The 10,638-nt window shown below is 36.4% G+C and overlaps 1 protein-coding gene across 7 annotated transcripts in view; it reads left to right on the forward strand.

Annotated features, from left to right (window-relative positions):
* Positions 1–10,638, forward strand: part of MYO3A (myosin IIIA) — a 236,746-nt gene that overhangs the window by 103,786 nt on the left and 122,322 nt on the right. For all 7 annotated transcript variants that reach the window (XR_004620761.1, XR_004620760.1, XM_034643926.1 and 4 more), the window contains 3 exons: positions 929–1,033; positions 1,141–1,224; positions 5,660–5,862. Coding sequence is in view for 5 of the 7 variants with exons in the window: in XM_034643926.1 (XP_034499817.1) it covers positions 929–1,033; positions 1,141–1,224; positions 5,660–5,862 (392 nt within the window). In the remaining 2 variants the exon portion in view is untranslated. The remainder of the gene's footprint in view (positions 1–928; positions 1,034–1,140; positions 1,225–5,659; positions 5,863–10,638) is intronic.

The raw sequence follows: 10,638 nt of genomic DNA on the forward strand, positions 1-10,638 counted from the left end.
CTACCTCTGAACCAAGTATGCGAGAGTCAAAAGTATAATTACATTGTCTCACAGGTAATATATACTTAGTGGCTATGAAACTTGTCATTATGAATTTAAAAATTCCTTTTGACATATTGGTTTTTAGTATCAGACAGTATGTGTTTTATGACTATGACTATATAACTATCCATTATTCAAGCCCTAGTGGTTTAAATATAGGACAGTATTCTGGAATTACGCTAAGCTGTCTTTCAGTTTTAATTGGACCTATTCTCTTTTAGCTATTTGTGTGTTCTAGAAAATCAGGTAATACTGTGAATAATAGTTTTTTATATATGAGAAATAAATAATTCTGTCATACTCTACCACCTTAAAATTTACAAAAATAATCGTAAATTTATGAACCTTGAACTTAAGTTCCAAAAGTCTGGGCTTTCATCAAGTTCTGCTATCAGTTAACTTGGTGATTTGGACAAATCAAATGATAGACTGTTTGTCAAATGATGTGAAAGGAAAACAGTGGTGATCGTATATCAGACGTTATTATATCCAGGGAAGAGTCAACAAAATGATACCTGATTGTCTTATTTATAGTATCTTTGTATTTAAAGAAATAATATTTTGTAACATTGAGTTCTGCTTTAGAAGTGGTATGTATTTTCAAGAGTCTTCTTCTAAATACTTTTTCCAGAATATAGAATACTATATTCTATTATGTTACATCAAATTTCTGTCTTTTTATGTCAAGCTTTTATTTTATATAATTGTGCATACATGTAAGTGTGTGTAATATGCATGTGTAATGCTTGTAATGTTTTGGTGGTATGAAAATGTATTTTGATTTACGTTTTGTTTTAAAAATTGGGAGTTCTGCCTGTAAATAATCTAGGATTTAAACAAAAACAAAAAGAAAAGCCCCACAAAATGTGTTCTTTTTAACCTTTAGCATTCCAAACTATATATTGGAGCAAAGAGAACTGCCAATCCTCCTCACATTTTTGCAATGGCTGACTTAGGATACCAATCAATGATAACATATAATTCAGATCAGGTAAGGAGAGTCTCACATCCTTAGAAATTCCCCTCTTAGCTTCTTATGTGTGAGCCACATCTTGTGAGGATCAAGTCTTCTCATGGTTTCCTTTTCTCGCTATGCAGTGCATTGTTATTTCTGGAGAAAGTGGTGCTGGAAAGACAGAAAGTGCTCATCTTTTGGTTCAGCAGCTGACGGTGCTTGGAAAGGTACAACGTTTTCTCTATCCTAACAGAAATATTTGTTATATTTCAGAACCTAATTTGGCTGATTAGATTAATGTTCACTAATTCCCACATTTAATAATGTACAGAAATTATAAAACACACTTGCTATCCTCTGTGAGTTTAAAATAAAACAAACAATTGAAAGTCTATGCTCTGTTCTGAGGATATTATGACTTTTGTCACTCTTAGTAGGGAAGGCTTTATAAATGTGATTTTCTCCCTTTTTAGCCCCAGCACATTTACTGATACTCTCTTTACTTTTCTCCTTTTGTTGCTTGCAGGTTAAAGGGAAGTTAATATACAAAAATCAATTGTATTTATATACATTATAAACATATATACATTATATATAATGCAAAAGTTAATTTGCATTTTATATATATATATAATGATCAATTAGTTGAAAATTGAAATTTGAAAGTCTCATTTACAATAGCACCAAAAAATTAACTATTTAAATCTTATAAAACATGCACAAAATTTGTATGCTGAAAAGTAGAAAAAATTGATAGAAGAAATCATAGAATACCTAAATAAATGGAGCAATATACCATGTTCATGGATTAAAAGACTCAATATTATTATGTCAATTCTTCACAAATTGATCTGTAGATTAAGTGCTATTACAATAAAAATTTCAGCGGGATTTTTTTTTGTAGAAATTGACAAGCTGAATCAAAAATTTATAAGGAAAGGCAAAGGAGGTGTAATAATTTTGAAAAAGAACAAAGTTGGAGGATTAATACTACCTGATTTTCAGACTTAAGCGTAGAGCTGCAATAGTTATATTTAACATTAAAAATGTAATCCACAAGGAATAAATTAGATTTCACCAAAATTAAGAACTTCTGTTCTCTGAATGACATTGATAAGAAGATGGAACCTATAAGCTACATACTCAAAGAAACTATTTGTAAGTCACATATCTAATAAAAGACTTGTATCCTTAATGCATATATTGTAAAAAGAAACTCTTAAAACTCAATAATAAGAGATCATATAACAAAAATATGAACAAAAGAGTATACCAACTATGCTTAAATAACAAAATTTATTTAAAAAAATAAACAAGATTTGAATAGCACTGAGTGTTATATGCAACTAATGAATCATTGAACACTACGGAACATAATAAAAAAAATGAATAGTACTTCACCAAAGACAATAGGTAGATGGCAAATAAACAAATGAAAAGATGTTCAACATCAGTTGTCATTAGGGAAATGCAAATTAAAACACAATGAGACATCATTATATACCTATTAAAATGGTTAAATTTTTTTTTTAAGTCTAACAATACCAACTGCTGATAAGGATGTGGAACAGCTGGAACTCTCATATATTGCTAGTGAAATGCAAAATAGTGCAGTCACTTTGGAAAACAGTTTGGAAGTTTTTTATAAAGTTAACTACACTTACCACACAGCCCAGCAATCCTACTCCTTGGTATTTATCCACATAAAATTAAAACTCATATTTATACGAAAACCACAAACAAATATGTATAGTGGCTTCATTTGTAATCTCTGGGAATGGAGTAAACAAACTGGTATCTCTAATCAGGGTAGTATTGCTCAGTAACAGAAAACGAACAAACATGGATACAAGGAATGAATCTCATTAGATGAGATTTGGATGAATCTCAAATGCATTGTGCTAAGTCAAAGAAGTCAGATTCAGAAGACTACATACTACATGATTCAATTTATATGTCATAGCTGCAAATTTAAAATTATAGAGACAGAAACAGATCAGTGATTGTCACAGGCTGGGGATGAAGGGAGGGGTTGACTACAAAAGGTAACGATATAGTTTGGGGGAGTGATGGAACTGTCCTACATATGGATTGTAGTGGGGCTATATGATTGTATATGTTTATAAAAACTTTTAGGGGCACCTGAGTGGCTCAGTCAGTTAAGCGTCTTGTCTTTGGCTCAGGTCATGATCCCAGGGCCCTGGGATCAAGCCTCATATTGGGCTTCCTGCTCAGTGGAGAGCCTGCCTCCCTCTCCCTCTACCTCTGCTCTTGCTTGCTCTCTCTCTGTCTCTCTCTCAAATAAATAAATAAAACCTTTTAAAAAATTGTCTATAAAAAAGCATTTGAAACTGTATAAAGGATGACTCTTACTGTATATAAAATATACCTTAATTTTTGAAAAAAGGAAGTTGATGATAGTTACTTGGTTTGACTATCCAGGTAGGGCCCTTGAAATAAGTCGAGAATTATATGTTCTTATTAGGATGACTAAAAAAGGAAACAAAAAACCCAAACTACCCATTGTGTACAACTTATCCCTATGAATATTTTTATTATGATCCATGTAGCTATGTTAAAATTTTTGCCATTACTGTGGTTATAGGAATCTTGTGTTATAAAGTAGTGTGAGTGCAGGGACAGACCTCATCTCTCCATTAAAGGGTGAGGCCTCCCCATCCTATCAGAACAACTGCTTAATTGAGTCTGATTCATTTTCAGAATAATGAGTTGAAAGATTTCTGTATTTATATTAAAAATCAGCTAGTTTTAATATTTTCAATCACGTGTGGATATGAAATAGAAACATAACTTCGGTGAGTGGGTTAATTTGCCCTCCACCAACCAGACCTGTGACCCCTTGGGACTAGAAGAGCCAGTAGAGACTAGGAAGCTTGTGCTCAGGACTGTGGTCTCAGCCCTTTCCTGTCCCACTGCCCGTCAACTTCCCTTCTCCTTCTAGGATAAGCATCCCAGTGAAAAAAGATGGAATTTTGGAGGGAGAGGGGTGGTGAGGCATAGCATACTGTCCTGCCATAGAAGAGTAGAACCCCTGAATTAATTTAGTCAAGGGCCGTCCATGAGGACCTTTGCTGTTCCTTCTTGGTTTGTGGTTTGATAGACAGTCTCATTGAAGATGGATTAACTTGTATGTGAATTTTGTTTGTAGATGTCAGCAAACTAGTTTATCTAGTCACTTTATCTTATCCTAGATCTAAAAATGTGACTTAATATTAATATGTATATAAATATATATATATCCCAGAATCCTACCCTTATTAGATCTTATTATATTTTTTACTTACCTCCTTGATAAAGGTTTACCAGATACAAAAATGGGAAGTTTGGTGGATTGAATTTACATCTGTAATATCCAGTCATCAAAATCTCACTTAGTAGGGCACTGCTCTTTAATACAGGCAGGTAAAGATGCTCTCTCACCTTTCTCATAAGTGCAAGGCCAGCCCCAAATATTTTAGAAGAGCCAGGTTTGTCCCAGTGCTCATTACTCTCTTCTCTCAATGCTTATTGCCTTTTCTAGAAGATACTAAAAGGCTTTATGCCCTCAAACCCTCACTGTTAATGCCCCCTCCAGCCCATCTATGTACTAATGTGGCCTATGTTCCAGAAATACCAACTGCTCCTCTACCTTACTTATATAAATTGCATGCCTTTAACATAGCTGATCTCAACAAGGTATTACACTAAACATAATCTACTCAACCTAATTTCTACCAAGATGTGAATGACCGATGCCTCCTTAACTGTCTTAGAGTGGTGAATGCTTTCTATAAGAGGTTGATTTTTAACCAAATAAATTTTTACTTGGTGGAATGTCCAGTAAAGTGGTAAATAAGTAAATAATAATAATAATAATAACAATGCTTTTGAGGGAAGGAATATATGAGATGGGGTAGGAGAAAATAGAGAGACAGCCAAGCAGGCCTGTTGACCTTGACTGGGGATCCCCCCTTTCCATCCACACTTTTCAGCTGTTCTTAGTTTTTGCAGTAATTCCATTTCCTGTGAGTCTGAATTCACAAATTATCTTTATTCCCTTATTTTCAGCTTTAGGAGCTTTCGTGGAAGTAACAGACGTGGTTCTGGCTTTGGTGAATATTTGGATGGGGCCCAGGGAGGTAGAGGAGGAACAACAAAATGAGAGGTGTACCCCACTGTTCATAGACTGCTTAAAAATTGTCTTTGTAGGGGCGCCTGGGTGGCACAGCGGTTAAGCATCTGCCTTCGGCTCAGGGCGTGATCCCGGCGTTGTGGGATCGAAGCCCCACATCAGGCTCCTCCGCTATGGGCCTGCTTCTTCCTCTCCCACTCCCCCTGCTTGTGTTCCCTCTCTTGCTGGCTGTCTCTATCTCTGTCGAATAAATAAATAAAATCTTAAAAAAAATTGTCTTTGTAAATCAGGCATTGAACAGAACTACATTTCAATAGAAAAATTATAGAACATCTCTTTTCCCTTGAAGAAAGCAAGTGGGAACACACATCCAGGAAGGTAATAGGCCAAATATTGTAACATCTGGAGATATGCCAAGAATATGCTTTCAATACCTTTATGTCTACATATAGTGCTTATCGAAGAAGAGACATTTTATTATATACAAAATTAATTTTTTATATTAAAAAATATCTTGACATTTTCTCTAGGCTAATAACAGAACCCTGCAAGAGAAGATTTTACAAGTGAACAATTTGGTGGAAGCCTTTGGCAATGCCTCCACTATTATAAATGACAATTCCAGCCGATTTGGAAAATACTTAGAAATGAAATTTACTTCTTCCGGAGCTGTTGTGGGAGCACAGATTTCTGAATACCTTCTGGAAAAATCGCGAGTTATCCGCCAAGCTCTGTAAGTTGGTGTCAAATATTTTTTTTCTGGGAAACAACCAAAGATAATGCTTTTGTCTTAAGAGTAAAATGTCTTACCTATTCAAAAAACTCAGCAAACTGTTATTGACCATCCACTACGTGCAAGGCATTTATTATTAGAATCAAAGCGATCCCTCAGCACTGTCTTGTTCTCTAGTAGAGTAGTTAATAAATCACCTGAAATTTATGATACCAGATAAAAAACCTATGCCCATCATAGATACTAACAGGAAAAATTGTAGTGATTTCTGAAGTAGGACGGAATATATTTCTTTGCATAAACAAATGTGAAATTAAATTAGAAATAAGAGTCTTTTTTTCTTTTCTTTTCTTTTTAAAATTTTTTTAAAGATTGTATTTATTAATTTGACAGAGAGAGACACAGCCAGCGGAGAGGGAACACAAACACGGGGAGTGGGAGAGGATGAAGCAGGCTCTCGGTGGAGGAGCCTGATGCAGGGCTCGATCCCAGGACCCTGGGATTACGCCCTGAGCCAAAGGCAGATGCTTAATGACTGAGCCACCCAGGCACCCCCTTTTTTTTGTTTTAAATGCTAGTATACACAAATAGATCTTTGTATTAATTCTATTCTTCCTGTGGTTTTATACAAGAGACCAAATAAAAGATTCAGGTATGGGCTTAATTGTACTTAATTACCCTTTTAATTTCCAGCTGATTTAAGCCACTGATACAATGTTTTGGTGTTAGGTTGATTGAGTTCCTTTTGGCAGTTTGTAGCTGAATGACAAAACTTCTCTCCTGTCCTAATGATTCCAAAATATCTTTGTTATTCTTATGTGGAAACTATAGTCAAAACATTGGATATGTACCTTGGTTGTTATTTGATTTTTTAAAAGTGTGTCAAGTTAGAGGCAACTGGGTGGCTCAGTCACTGAGTGTCCAACTCCTGATTTCAGCTCAGGTTGTGACCCCAGCATCATGGGATCAAGCCCCATGTTGGGTACCACAGTCAGCATGGAGTCTGTTTGTCCCTCTCCCTCCCCCTCTGCCCCTCTCCCTGCATGTGGGCTCTCTGTCTCCCTCTCTCTCTCTCAAATAAATAAATAAATCTTTAAAAAAAAAAAGTGTGGCAAGTTAGAGTCTTTCATTTTTTTATGTTGGTTTTACACCACGCTTATCTACATTACTGTAGTAATATGTCTTTTGTCAAATTCATGGGAACACAAGTCTTATTATGTATTAGTACATTACTATTTAATATAAATGCCTTCAAGTTTGCTACTATTCAATTTATGAATAAATTGTGAGTATAAGTTACCTGGAGTCCACCTCCTGAACTCAGCTTCACTGTGGAAAATTATCCTTTGTTCCTCAATTCAGAATACATAGAAAATGATTATGAGATGAATATTTTGGATTGCAGCTTCCCCACATACATGTTAGTTCACTTTGGGTTAAGTTAGTTCACAAATTCCCTGTGAACGGTAACCTCTGGAGCTCCCTAGTGAGGCTCTGGGTTTGCAACCATAGAAATAATCATGTTCATACTGACTGGTATGTTGTAGGATATATTTTAGGAAAGAGTACAATTAGGATTATATTTCAGACATACTATCAATTAATGAAGCTTTTTCCCAACTACCCTAAAGAACTATTCTGGTTCTGGAGTGTTTTCAGTCAGGTTGAAATCCAGCTTGGTTTGTCATTGGAGCACGGCTGCCTTATCATTTTTCCATTTTTAAAACTTATTTACCCCTATTTTTTCTTTTTTTCTTTTACTTAATTTCAACTGCATTTTCAAATTCTAGAGAAGCTTTTTGTGATCTTTGAAAGTGAGTGAAGTGGAGATATTCTCCACGAAATGGAGAATAGACCTGAGGTGGCAGAGAAGAACCAGAGCAGGTGTTTATGTCTTTTAAATGAACCTACCCTTTTATTTAAGGGAATAAGTTTTCTCTTTTTGCCTCTGCCCATGTTTCCCACCCTCATCTCTGACCACATTTATTTTTACATGTAGTTATATTTATTTCTATATGTTTATATATTTAAATATTTATAAATAATTTTTAAGTAATTTATAAAAATACATTTATATATTTAAGTATTTATAAATATATGTTTATGTTATAGATATATGCTTATTTTTTTATTTCTAATGATGGTGGTATCATGTCAGTTGTGGCTTAAATTCCCATCTAAATGTAGATGATTTTAAAGAAGAAATTCTTAAAAGGGGCTACTTAATTGCAAGGAGTAAATCAGCATATTGAAGTCAATGCTCGATAATTCTCACAAATACAGCTGTTCCACTGCACTTGTCTCCCTTTACTACAGTTTCCTGCAGCAAGCATTGACTGTGTCTCTCAGAGGCCCAGCACTTTATCAGATGCTGCAGGAGGCGTCCACAAAGTGGCAGATGTGGTACTGTCTACAGAGGAAGGAAAATATTATTTATGGAGCACTTACTGTGTATTGGGCACTGTGATAAGCACTTCATATGCATTATCTATTTTAATTCTATTTTAATACTTTTGTCTATTTTATACATGAGGAGACTGTGACTGAGAATTGTAATAAGTCACCTAATACCAAAAAGCTAATAAATGACTGAGTTGGGGTTTGAGCCCATGTCTCTGTCTGACTGCAAAATCCACCATTCATCCATCCATCGATCCTACCATCCAACCATCCATCCATCTATCCATCCAGCCAGCCGGCCAGCCTGTTAGCAAATATTAACTGAGTGCTACTATGTGCCAGGAACTGTACTAAGCACAGGAGATATAAAGCTGAATGAGATAAAATTCCTCCAATTAAGCAGCTCAATCTTCTGGATAATGTCTTGTTGAAACAAAGCTTGCTAACCACTTGTTGGTTTCTAGGCTCTCAGGAAAGTAGGCCATGAGTTCATCTGCTAAGTGTGAGCAGGTAAGGGTTAAGGGAGAGGGAATGAGGAGACTATGTGTCTTGGAGGAAGGAGTCTTGGTAGAGGAAGCTGGAATTAAAAAAGAAAAATTAAGAACACTGTTTCATGAATATCTCATGAGGCCTTCTGAAGGCAAAGCTGCATTGTTGGCTTTCTAAGCCTTATTGCTGGCCACTTTGTCAAAGATTCAAAGGTTTCATGGGTGGGGTAAGCCACACCCTTGTGAGAACTTTGCCACAGTTTTGAGGGTGTTAGAGGTCTTGTCTGCGTAGGTGATCTGCAGGGTCCAGAGCAGGTGAACACACATGAGACAGCCCTGAAGACCCTTCTGCAAATGGCTGAGTAGAACTCTGATGAAATATGAGAAGATCCACAGTTAGGAGTGGGGTCAGAGTCAGAGAAATACTATTCAGTAACTTGCTGAGACCGTACATTTGTCCCCAGCCATTCTGACCTGGGAACCACCGGTCCTATGAGCATGTGTGGGTTGCTATGGTCCTCTGTCTTTTTTTTTTTTATTATTATATTATGTTATTCACCATACAGTACATCCCTGGTTTTTGATGTAAAGTTCGATGATTCATAAGTTGCATGGAACACCCAGTGCACCATGTAATACGTGCCCTCCTTATTACCCATCACCAGCCTATCCCATTCCCCCACCCCCCTCCCCTCTGAAGCCCACAGTTTGTTTTATGTAGTTAGGGCAAGATATGAGATGGGTAATTATTGGCAGTATCTTCTTTTCCTGTTTTTTTAATTCTCTGATTGTTTATCCAACCGAAGGTCAATGTATTTCCTATAGCATCTCCAGGTTCTGTCAAATTACAATTCTCAGTAAATGTAAACTGATAATGAAAGAGAAAACCACCAATTTTGTGTGTCTACATTTATGACTCACATCTCTAATTGTATACTGCATCGTTTAAGCATTACAGGTGTGACACACAGAGCAATCGACGCGATTTCATTAGAACAAAGAGAACTAAATTATGTGCTGTGTCAGTCTTCGAGAACTTTTATTATGTTGTGGTGAGAAAAGACAAGTAAACTTTTAGCTTTGTTCTAACCTTGCGAGTGCTCATTGAAGTGTTACTGGTGACTGCACAAGAAATGGCTGGGGACATCCTTTCTAAAGGACGTGCTGGTCCTTGCTTCAGTGGCCGAGCCCGTGGACCACCCTTTGCTTGAAAAGCTCACCTGTCTTGGTTCCCCAACTGGATTCTCCTGATTCCTCTCCTACTTCTCTGTTTTTTTTTTCTCTACCTTTGATTCATCCATCCATTCCCCAAATATGTATTTACCAAAAAGTTGTCTTCAGAGTGTTCCCTTTCCTCTCTTTACTCTCTCACTTAGCAATTCCTTCTGCTGTCATGGCCCCATCAGCTAGCTCTATGTGATTGACACCCAAAGATAGACTTCTCATTCCTACGTAAGTTCACATTTTTCATTTCCAAGTACCTAGATATCCTGCTGCCATATAGAATTCAACCGAATCTTTATTGTCCTAAATGTCTTTCTTTTCCCGCTGGTCCCTTTTTGGGGGAAGGAAACCATCCTCCTCCATTTATATGAAACCTCTGACCTTCCCTTCACTCCCCGTGTCTAAATACTTGTGAGTCAATCTAGAGAATGACTTTCCCGACTCTTCTCTGCTTTCCCTTCCTCCAGTGCTGTTTTATCTCAAGCTCTTGTTCCCTCTGACTCAAGACATTTGAAAGATTTGGATTTCCTGGCCATTTGAACTCTCTTCCAAGGCCTGGTGGTATTATACCCTCCCAGACTTAGGGAAGAGTTTCAACCCAGAATGCATACTAATCAAAAACAGTGTTACTTTTTTCTTTCAAAATGTTTTCCTTCTCTTTTTT

The sequence above is a fragment of the Ailuropoda melanoleuca genome, chromosome 15, assembly GCF_002007445.2.
Source record: "Ailuropoda melanoleuca isolate Jingjing chromosome 15, ASM200744v2, whole genome shotgun sequence".
In the NCBI taxonomy this organism is placed as follows: Eukaryota; Metazoa; Chordata; class Mammalia; order Carnivora; family Ursidae; genus Ailuropoda; species Ailuropoda melanoleuca.